The sequence below is a fragment of the Eptesicus fuscus genome, chromosome 14 (assembly GCF_027574615.1).
Source record: "Eptesicus fuscus isolate TK198812 chromosome 14, DD_ASM_mEF_20220401, whole genome shotgun sequence".
Taxonomy (NCBI): Eukaryota; Metazoa; Chordata; class Mammalia; order Chiroptera; family Vespertilionidae; genus Eptesicus; species Eptesicus fuscus.
In genome coordinates, this window is record NC_072486.1 from 51,464,138 (window position 1) to 51,473,766 (window position 9,629).

Sequence of the window (9,629 nt, forward strand, 5' to 3'; positions counted from 1 at the left end):
ATGGGCTGCATCGGCTCCCGGACCGTGGGTGGGTACCGCGGCGGGGCGAGCGCGGGCGTAGGTTGGGCTCTCCGGTCCGGTCCTCCGGCCCCTCCCCCACCCTCTCCGCGCCCCTCCGGGTACCTCGCTCCGTGCTGCCCAGCCCGGCCTGGCTACCTTACTTTCCCTCCGCTCCTCTCCTCCCCGCTCCTCTCGCGCGCTCCCAGGGCTAGCATCCCTCTGGGCTCTCGGCGTTCTTCTCTCCGGCTCCCTCCGGCTTCCTTCCATAACCTCCCCAGGCGCGGTCCCTCTCCATCATCTCTCCATCAGCCTCTTCTCTCTCCTCCGTCGCTCTCCCCTCCTCTCCAGTCCTTCACCCGCCACCTCCAGGCCATCCGCCTCACTCTGCCTTCTTCTGCGCCCCCGCGCCCCTGTCTCCATTTGTGGAGCAGCCCTCTTCTAAGAATCCTCAGCAGCCTCAGCCCCCAGTCTTTCTCCGCACGCACCTCCCCCCCACCCCCGCCTCCATCTGGCTTGGGTGTTTTGCACCCATCTCTTTCCCTCTCCGTTGCCTTTTTCTGTCATTCGTGCCTCCCACGGTTTGCTTTGTTCACGTGCATTTTCCCTCTGGGGCGGGGGCGGGATGCGCCTCGGGGAGGGAATGGGTTCCTCGCCTGGAGGGAATGGGGACGGGTCGGCTCAGGAAGGGTGGGGCGTTAGAGCCGGTGGACGCGGGGAGGAGGTGGAGGTCTAAAGGGATCAAGAGGGGTCTGGAGCCAGCTCCCAGCTGGGTGGGGCCGGCCCTGGGAGGATCCCCGGGACTGGACAGCACCTGTCAGCTGGGGGTGGGGTGGGGGCGGGGCCGGCGCTTTATTTACCTTTGACTGGGGGAGGCGCCTCCTAATTTGTTTACCCCCCTCAATCTTTGCCCTGCTAACACCCCTGGTCCCCCACCCCCTGCACACTCCACTTACCTCTCCCTAACCCTCCAATTTTTCACATTTCAACTCCCCATTTCTCCCGCCTACACGCTCCAGTGACCTCAGGCTGAGAGAATAATTTGTATTATTATTATTACAAACAAACTCACCCTCCGGAAGCCTGATTTCTCTGAGACCTGGTTTATTTCCATGGATACCCCCCTCCTCCTCTGCTTTCACCTCTTCTCCGGGTTCTCTCCCTCCCCCTCCTTGCCCCCCACGCTCTGACTCAGCTCTCCCTCTTTTACAAAGGCCACCTCTCCCCTCCTCTCTCTCCCACTTTGCCTGCCCCACCTCCCTCCTGGGAGATTGTTCTCTGTCTGCCCCGTTCTGGCTCTCTCCACTCAGAAGTCCATCTTTCCTCTTAACCCCAAGCCACAGCCTCTGGTCTGACCCATCTCACCACTCCCCTGCAGCCCCAAGGAACAGCGGCACACTTTGGAGGGGTCCTACCTCCCTTGGACCCCTTAACCAGGAGCCTTACCTTTTGCATCAGCTATGTTGTTGCATGCTAAATGCCTCCTCAGCCCCAAGACCCCATTCAATTTACCCCTTCTCAAGAGTGGGCCCCTAACCCGAAATTCAGAATCATGAAACTTCATGTATAGCAAGGATCTATAAGGTCAGATGGTTCACAGCCATCCAACTTCAGTCTACAACTATTCAAGTGGTTCTTCCCCAAGCCTTCCAGGAGGCACCACCCTGCCCTCAATCTCAATCTCCCTTTGCTATGAACTCTGGCCTCATTTTAGCCATTACCATTCTTCTCCCCCCAAACCCTCAAATCCCTCCCAGCATCTTCTGTCTTCTCTTTGACTTGAATTCGTGTTCTTTTAGTTCCTATTTTTAAAAGTCCCCTTCACTCCTCTGGTGGTCCCCTACACTCCTCTTTAATCCATCACTTATCTCCCAACAGTCAGGTAAAATTATTCCATCCCACACTTTGCTTTCTTTGCTCTCACTGTTTCTGGGTGGACACACCCAACTTCCTCCTCTATCCTCTCCAAATCCTTCCTGTGGGACAAGTTCACCAACTCCTACGGAGGGTCCCCTACATTCCTAACACCTCACAAATAATAAAGCCCACACATAGAGCAGCTAACCCTTAGAAAAGCCCCACCCTTATTTGTAGAAACATAATAGGTGAAAAGCGCAGCTCCCAGTGTACTCCTGCATAGAAACCCTCAAGGATCCCTCAGGACAGAATGGACGCCAGTTTTCCTACTAAAACCCAACCACTGACCCTTCCATTTAAACAACAACAATAAGTGAGGTCATACACCAGTTTTTCTGAGTTTGGTATTCTTGGTTGAGTTTAAACGGAATATTTTGGCTCAGGATTATGATTTCTTCTATCAAAAATGTGGGCAGAGTAGGGATGTAAAAGGGATGGGCAATGGGAAGAAGTGGTAGCTAAGGGTAGGAAAGGGTCTAGAGAGGCAGCCTCAATGTGTGGCCTCAGCATCTGAGACCAGGAGGGGCTTTTGGGTTGGGCGCAGGGGAGTGAGGTGGAGCAACTAACCCTCTGGCCACTTCAGGGAATGAGGTGATTGCAGTGGATTGGAAGGGTCTGAAGGATGTGGACCAAATCAACATGGACAGCACCAGCTCGCTGCACGGAAGCAGCCTCCACCGGCCATCTACAGAGGTGAGGCCCGTGCCCAGCTGCCCCTCACCAAAGGACCTCTAAAAGACTCCAGAACCCTCCCTAACAAAGCCTCCCAGTTGCCTGACCCTTGAAATCCACTCTTAAAGTCCAAGCGAACATTCCAAACACTCCTTCAAACTGACACTTGAGGAGAACATTTCTCCTACATTCCTCAAAATACAAGCGAAATGTTCCACACCACCAACACCCTGATTTCCTATGCTAATCTCAGGAAAGCCCTCCCTTCTTCACACACTCTGGAAGTTCCTCGGAGGAAAGGGGTGGGGTTCCTTGCATTCCTGGAAGTGCTTGGGGTACCCATTCCCTTTTCTCTCTCCTCGCAGCAAACCCGAACTGATTTCTCCTGGGATGGCATCAATGTGAGTGCAGCTCTCCCCAGCCCAACCTAACTGGTCTTCCTTCTATTCTCCCATAACACAGTGCTCCCTCACTCCAGCAAGCCCTCCCATGCTCTACCTACACCCCAAATTTTCAAGGGTGGTTGGAGGATATGCCTCCTTGGGACTCCTGGGTCTAATGGTTTTCCCAATCACCTGCTCTAGCTCAGATCCTTCATCTAGGAAACCATGAACTTTCCCCCACATATAGAGCACCCCCATACCCTCTCATTCCTCTGTCCCTCCTCCCACATTCTCCATTCCAGCTGTCCATGGAGGACACCACTTCCATTCTTCCGAAGCTTAAGCGAAACTCTAACGCCTATGGCATTGGAGCCCTGGCCAAGTCATCATTCTCAGGTAAGATTCCCTATCTAGGGATGCATCCAGACAGGAGATACAGGCTCCTGGTCTCAGTCTCCCTGTTCCTTCTAGCCTGATGGGGACCTTCATCTTCCTACCCCTGACCTATTTGTCCTTCCTGTCAAACCTCTCTTATCCTTGAGGCTGCCCTCATATATGGGAGTCATCCCCCATGGGATGGAGCCCCCTGAGAGTGGGGTGGGGATAATGAGGAGGACCTGTTATGGGTATTGTGTGATATTCTGGAGGATGGGGGGAATGTCTGGCCCCTTAGGGATTTCAAGAAGCATGAAGGACCATGTGACGAAGCCCACAGCCATGGGGCAAGGCCGGGTGGCCCACATGATTGAGTGGCAGGGCTGGGGGAAGGCACCAGCCATTCAGCCACAACACAGCCACGAGGCGGTGCGCAGAGATACCGATGCCTACTCCGACCTCAGCGATGGCGAGAAGGAGGCACGTTTCCTTGCAGGTACTTGTTCCCCCAAACCCTCAAGAGGCACATCTTGGGATGGCCAGAGACTGACCCTTCAACCCCACCCTGTGACAAGATTGATTCTATCCATAGGATGACCATTAGACTTAATTTCAAGTACTTTGACTTGTTAATTCTGATAAGTGCCCTCAAACTTATTTTTATTATCATCTCAGAAGTTGAGGAGAATTAATGTGGGCTTGTGGGTTCTGATGCCATCTCTCCTACATGGTGGGACTATCCAACCCCTGTTCTTCCTCAATACAGGGCAAAAAGAGGCAGGGGCTGTTGGCTTAAAAAACAACAACCTCTGTTCTCCTGTTTCTTGAAGAAAAAGAAAGAAAGCCTTGGAGATCTTTACTAGCTTTAGCCCATCAGCACATTGCAGTCATGGAGTCACATAAGTGGCTCATTACTGTGACAACCACTAGACGGTCAAGGGGACCTGGGCAAGGAGAGAGTGGTTTACAGAAGAAGTTTCCTTCCAGGAAAGTAGTGTAGGTATGAGACAAGCCTATAGTGCACCTACAATGGTGGCCGAGCCCTAGTGGCAGGTCTCAGTAAGATCCCTAGGGAGAAGGACAGATCTGGAAGAGAAGGGAGGTATCTTTGTATTGGTGTGGGTGTGGTGGAAGAAATATCAGTGAGGGGGAAGGCAAACATGTAAGGGGCAGGTCATGGTGTAGAGCTGCTAGCAATGTAGGCTTCAATTTACGCATGGCTATGGCTAGAATGGGGACCCCTAAGTCTATCCATCTTCACTATTTTATCCTCCCTCCCTTCTCCTTCCAATTCCTTTAACTATCAACTTGGTGGTCCTATAATCCCATGGTGCTCTCTTGGGGATTTTCTGTTAATCTTGAGGCACCATTCCCCGCTCCCCGCCCCGCCCCCTCCTAGATATCTAGATTGCTCTGTCCTTGACTGCCTAATACCAGCTACCACTCCTAAAAACATCCACAAAATAAACTTCTGGAAATCCCAAATTTCAATCCCTTAGGATATCTCACCAGAAGACCCCCAACTCTTCCCATTAGGAATCTTAAATCTGACCTTTTGGGAAATCTCCCATGATATTGCTTTGTTTCAGGGCATGTACAAAGGCTGTGCTGTCCAATATAGTAGCCACTGGCCGAATGTGGCTATTGAGAACCTGAAATGTGGCTAGTTTGAGTGGACAATGCTGGAAGTGTAAAATATCAACTGGATTTCAAAGACTTTCTATGAATAAAAGAATGTAAAATATCTCACTAATTTTTATATGGGTTAGATGTTGAAATGATCATCTTTCATATATATTAGGTTAAGTAAGATATAGTAGTAAAATTAATTTCACCTGTTTCTTTTACTTTAATATGGCTACTAGAAAATTTCAAATCATGCAAGTGGCTTGCATTGTATTTCTATTGAACAGTGCTGCTCTAATGTCCCCTTCCCCATGCATGTGTCTAAGGGTTCTCAGAAATACCTTGTGCTAACCACATTTCTTCTCCCAGGCGTCATGGAACAGTTTGCCATTTCTGAGGCCACACTCATGGCCTGGTCTTCCATGGATGGTGAGGACATGAGTGTCAACTCTGCCCAGGAGCCATTGGGCTGCAACTATAGTGACAACTACCAGGAGTTGATGGAGAGTCAAGGTGAGGGATAGTTCCAGAATCCAACCCCTGAGGCTTAAGGGGCCTCCCCAGCTATCTATGCTACTTCTGTACATCTCTGTGCTTCTAAGACGTTCTGTTCATCCTAGCTTTCTATTCCCCTCCTTCCCCAATGTCTCACCCTCAATTGTCTGTGCTGTGTTTTTTTTAATATATATTTTATTGATTTTTTTAGAGAGGAAGGAAGAGGGATAGAGAGTTAGAAACATCGATCAGCTGCCTCCTGCACACCCCCTACTGGGGATGTGCCCGCAACCAAGGTACATGCCCTTGACTGGAATTGAACCTGGGACCTTTCAGTCCGAAGGCCGACGCTCTATCCACTGAGCCAAACCAGTCAGGGCTGTCTGTGCTGTTGTTACTGCCTTTGATAGTCTATGCCCCCACCAACCTCTATGATTCTCTTTACAGATGCCCTCACTCAAGCCCCCATGGATGGATGGCCTCACTCCTATGTCTCCCAGGGCATGTACTGTCTGGGATCATCAGATGCCTGGGAAGCAAGCGACCAGTCCCTCATTGCCTCTCCAGCCACAGGATCTTATCTTGGCCCTGCATTTGATGACTCACAGCCAAGCTTACATGAAATGGGGCCTTCCCAACCTGCTTCTGGATACTCTGCTCAGGAGCCTCCACCTTTGCTGGGGGGAGACACTGACTGGGCTCCAGGGATGGGTGGGGTGGACCTGGCAAGGGGCTCTGCAGAGGAGGAGAAGAGGCCCTTGGCCCCCGAGGAGGAAGAAGATGCGGGATGTAGGGACCTGGAATCACTTTCCCCACGAGAAGACCCCGAGATGGCCACTGCTCTCAGCCGAAAGGTATCTGACGTCACATCCTCAGGTGTGCAGTCCTTTGATGAGGAGGAGGGTGAGGCCAACAACTAGCTTCTACCCACTCTACACTCTATCTTCCACTCCTACCTGAGGGGCCTGGCTGCAACAATACCCTCCCTTCCCCCAGCAGTACAGCTGAAACCCGGGCAGAAGACCACGAGGAACCCAGGAGCTGCCAGTTCTCGCCAGGAAAATGGAGGGCCAGGATGGGATTCCATCCAGGCTTGTGCTGTAGAAACCACAGGTCCGGGGACTGAGCCCCAGGCAACTAGATGGCTGTGAACTTGGCTTGCCTGCGGGCTTCTGGGTCTGTGATGATGAAGCCCCAGTTTGTATCCTGGGGACAGGAGCCATCAACTAGATCTCTGTTTTTCACTCCTGACTTCGTCTTTCAGGAGCCTTGACAGTGGCTGTCTGAATGCCTCCTTTCTCATGTCACTTTTGCTTTTTCCAACTCTGTGTTTTCTCTGGCTGTGGTCCCAGCTTGACCCTACTGTGAAGAACAGACCTGCTGGATGTGACTCAATGAGTGTAGGGGAAGCCATGTCTCCTTAGAGAATGGAGAGGCTGCCCTCAGTGGGTAGTTTGGCTTCTGAGATCAGGAGTCATGGGGGAGGTGGACATGGCAGCCGGGGTGCACAGGGCACAAACAGGATTCTTTATATAAGGCCCACCCAGAGACCAGAGAGTCATTGATGGGACCAACAACAAACATGGCCACCTGTTCTGGGATTTTGAATATCCTGTGACTGAAAGGTGGGTCCTAAGGGTCTGGGAAAAAGGACCCAGTGGGCTGACTTCTCCAGCTCTTGCTTCCTTTGTCTGCCTTCTTCCATCCCTTGCTCCAGGAGCCCTGCTCAGAGGGGGTGACAGAATGCAGGTGTCCTGCCAGGTGGGGAAGCATGAGGGCTGTGCCTCCTTCCCTCCACCCCCAAATTCTCTGGAGCTGTTTACACTTTTCTCTTTGCCTTTTCTACATTTTTATAACTTCTTGGGGACTCAGGTTGAGTGGGGTGGAGGGAGGAGTCTGGTGCTGTCAGGCCCCTGCCCAGTGTGTTGTTGGCTGAGAATCAGTGTGGGCACTCGGCTTCTTTTTCTCCTTCTTCAGCTCCTCCCAGGCGGCCTCCCTTCCCAGGCCTCCTGCGGAGAGTGGAATCAGAGTCTTTCTTCCTTTTAGGAGGGGTTTATAGTGAGGCAGAAGCCCCTGAACCGGCTAGTCCTTCCACACCCAGTTCCCATTCCGGTGGGGACTTCTGTCCATAGCACACAAAGCCCCACACTTCTGTATGTGATCCTGACAGCAGGGCCAGGCTGGAGCAAAGGCATGGCAGCTGAGGAACACACCATGGGACCCCATTCCCTAGCCCCTGGCAGAGGGAAAAGCTAAGATGGCCATTGCCTACCTTTTGTCTCCTCTTCTAAGACTCCAGCTCCAAGGCCTTGTGTCCTACTTTGTCAGAGGTCCTATTGCTTCTGTCCTCTACTAGGAAGGGGGCACTGTCACTCTCACAGACCCTGGGCACAAACGAGCCCACCCCCCATCCCCAGATGTCTATTTCTTTGGAATGAGGAGGTTACAAGTTTGTGTCCATGTATGACCCCGACCCCCATCAAGTTCACACTTTCATAGGCATGTGGTCCTGCAATGCAATCAAGGCCGGGGTCCCATGTCTTCAGGGGAGGGAGGTCAATTGTTGGAGGAAACATGAGTAGGCCTGGTGAGCACAGATGAGTGAAGAGTTATTTACCTCATCTAAAGCTGTGGCTTGTGTCTGATCATGTGACCTGACTCCGGGGGCACCAGGACCTCTTGTCTGGGAGCTTTGGGCAGTAATATTGTGGCCTCACCTTGCACTCCTGTCACAGGTCTTGGGGTTTGCATGCTCGAGGCTCCCTCCTTTCAGGGGGTCCTTGTTACCTCACCTTGTGCAACCTGCTCTCTGGATGAATCATCTTTTCCTCTTAGTCTCATCCTCTTCCTGCCCCCTGTTCTGCCCCCATACCACAGTGGACATCCACTCCAGTGAGTGGGTTCATTTATTACAGTTCCTTTTTGCTCAGGGCCCTGGGGAGTTAGGGAAGGTAGAGGAAAGCAGTGTTCTTTCCTCCCTCCCTACCGTAGGAAGCCTTCTTTTGGTCCCTGCTGAAAGATGACTGAACGGTGGAGAAATCTAGCCCATTTGACTCCAGCAGGGCTCCACATCCCTGGTGCTGGCAGCTGGCACATGTGCAGGCAGACCAGCGGTCAGCTGGGGATCTGCATTTGCAAGGAGCTTCCCTACCACTTTGAAGAGGGAGAAGACCCAGGGAGCTGGCCTTGGACCCTCTTAGGACTCTTCTGGAAGGAGGAACTGCCTCTTTGGTGCTGGGGGCAGGGTGCATGGGGTTTGCTTATAGCCTATTTGGGGGGAGGGGAGGGGCATGTGCTGGAAGAGGCTATTGGGGGTGAGGGAGGGTTGCTTTTCCTCCGCGGTTCAAGGCTGTGCAGCACGATTTACAACAGTTCCAGAACAGGGCTGTTTTTATATTATTGTGAATGAAACTGCTCTTGCTAAATGATTTTCTTTTGGTGGGGGTGCACTTTTATTTTCAGTTTCATTTTATTAAAGGGAAACCCAAATCTTCCATTCCTCCCCTTCTGCCTCCCCCCTCCTCCCCTTCCTTCTTATCCTTGTGTTAAGGAGGGGATCTTGGTGAATGTGTTTATGATCTTTTCCCTGTCCCCACCTATACAGCCCATGCTTGTCTTCCAGGTCTGGGGAGTATCCATTTTTGTGGTCAGTCTTAGCATGTTTTCTTAATGTGACACCCCTCCCCCCCAGGCCTAAGAGAGATTCTATGACATATATTACAGAGAGAATTATATATAAATATATATAAATACTATAGATTATATACACATGGGCATTGGGCTCCAATGCCCACTGCCAGCCCCCTCCCCAGGCTACACTACAGACTCTCTCTCTTGGCCTGGGGAGGGGGCAGGGATGTAACGCTGGAGAGGGATCCAGGCTGTGTTCAATGGCACTAAACAGAATGTGGTGGCATCTTCTGACTATGAGTGTCTTATTTGGGGGATGAAGGAGACTGGGCCCAGGGGAGGTGAAGGAGGAGAATGTCACATTGGAGAGGGGACACAACTAAAGGGCATAAAGCGGGGAGGGGAAAAGCTTGGAGTGTGGGTGCAAGGGCTTTTGGATGCTCAGAGCCCCTGGGACCACTGGCAGAAAAGGCAGGCTCATGGCAGGCTCCCTGTTGCCGATTTGGGGAGGATATGATTCTGACCTCCCAAGTG

At 52.0% G+C, this 9,629-nt stretch overlaps 1 protein-coding gene across 2 annotated transcripts; it reads left to right on the top strand.

Moving 5' to 3' along the window:
* On the top strand, positions 1 to 6,385 carry FAM131B (family with sequence similarity 131 member B). 2 transcript variants are annotated; one of them, XM_008153950.3, is made up of 7 exons: positions 1 to 28; positions 2,498 to 2,607; positions 2,952 to 2,987; positions 3,272 to 3,365; positions 3,643 to 3,840; positions 5,340 to 5,483; positions 5,913 to 6,385. In XM_008153950.3, exons 1-7 carry the CDS (start codon positions 1 to 3, stop codon positions 6,383 to 6,385), a joined length of 1,083 nt encoding a protein of 360 aa, XP_008152172.1. The 2 variants fall into 2 exon arrangements, with proteins under 2 accessions (XP_008152172.1, XP_054582423.1); XM_054726448.1 differs by lacking the exon at positions 2,952 to 2,987.
* The last annotated feature ends 3,244 nt before the right edge of the window (positions 6,386 to 9,629 follow it).

Coding starts and splice junctions, on each gene's coding strand:
- FAM131B (XM_008153950.3), top strand. CDS start 1: ATGGGCTGCATCGGCTCCCGGACCGTGG. Junction 3,841..5,339: donor GGAGGCACGTTTCCTTGCAG/GTACTTGTTCCC, acceptor TTCTTCTCCCAG/GCGTCATGGAACAGTTTGCC. Junction 5,484..5,912: donor GGAGTTGATGGAGAGTCAAG/GTGAGGGATAGT, acceptor TTCTCTTTACAG/ATGCCCTCACTCAAGCCCCC.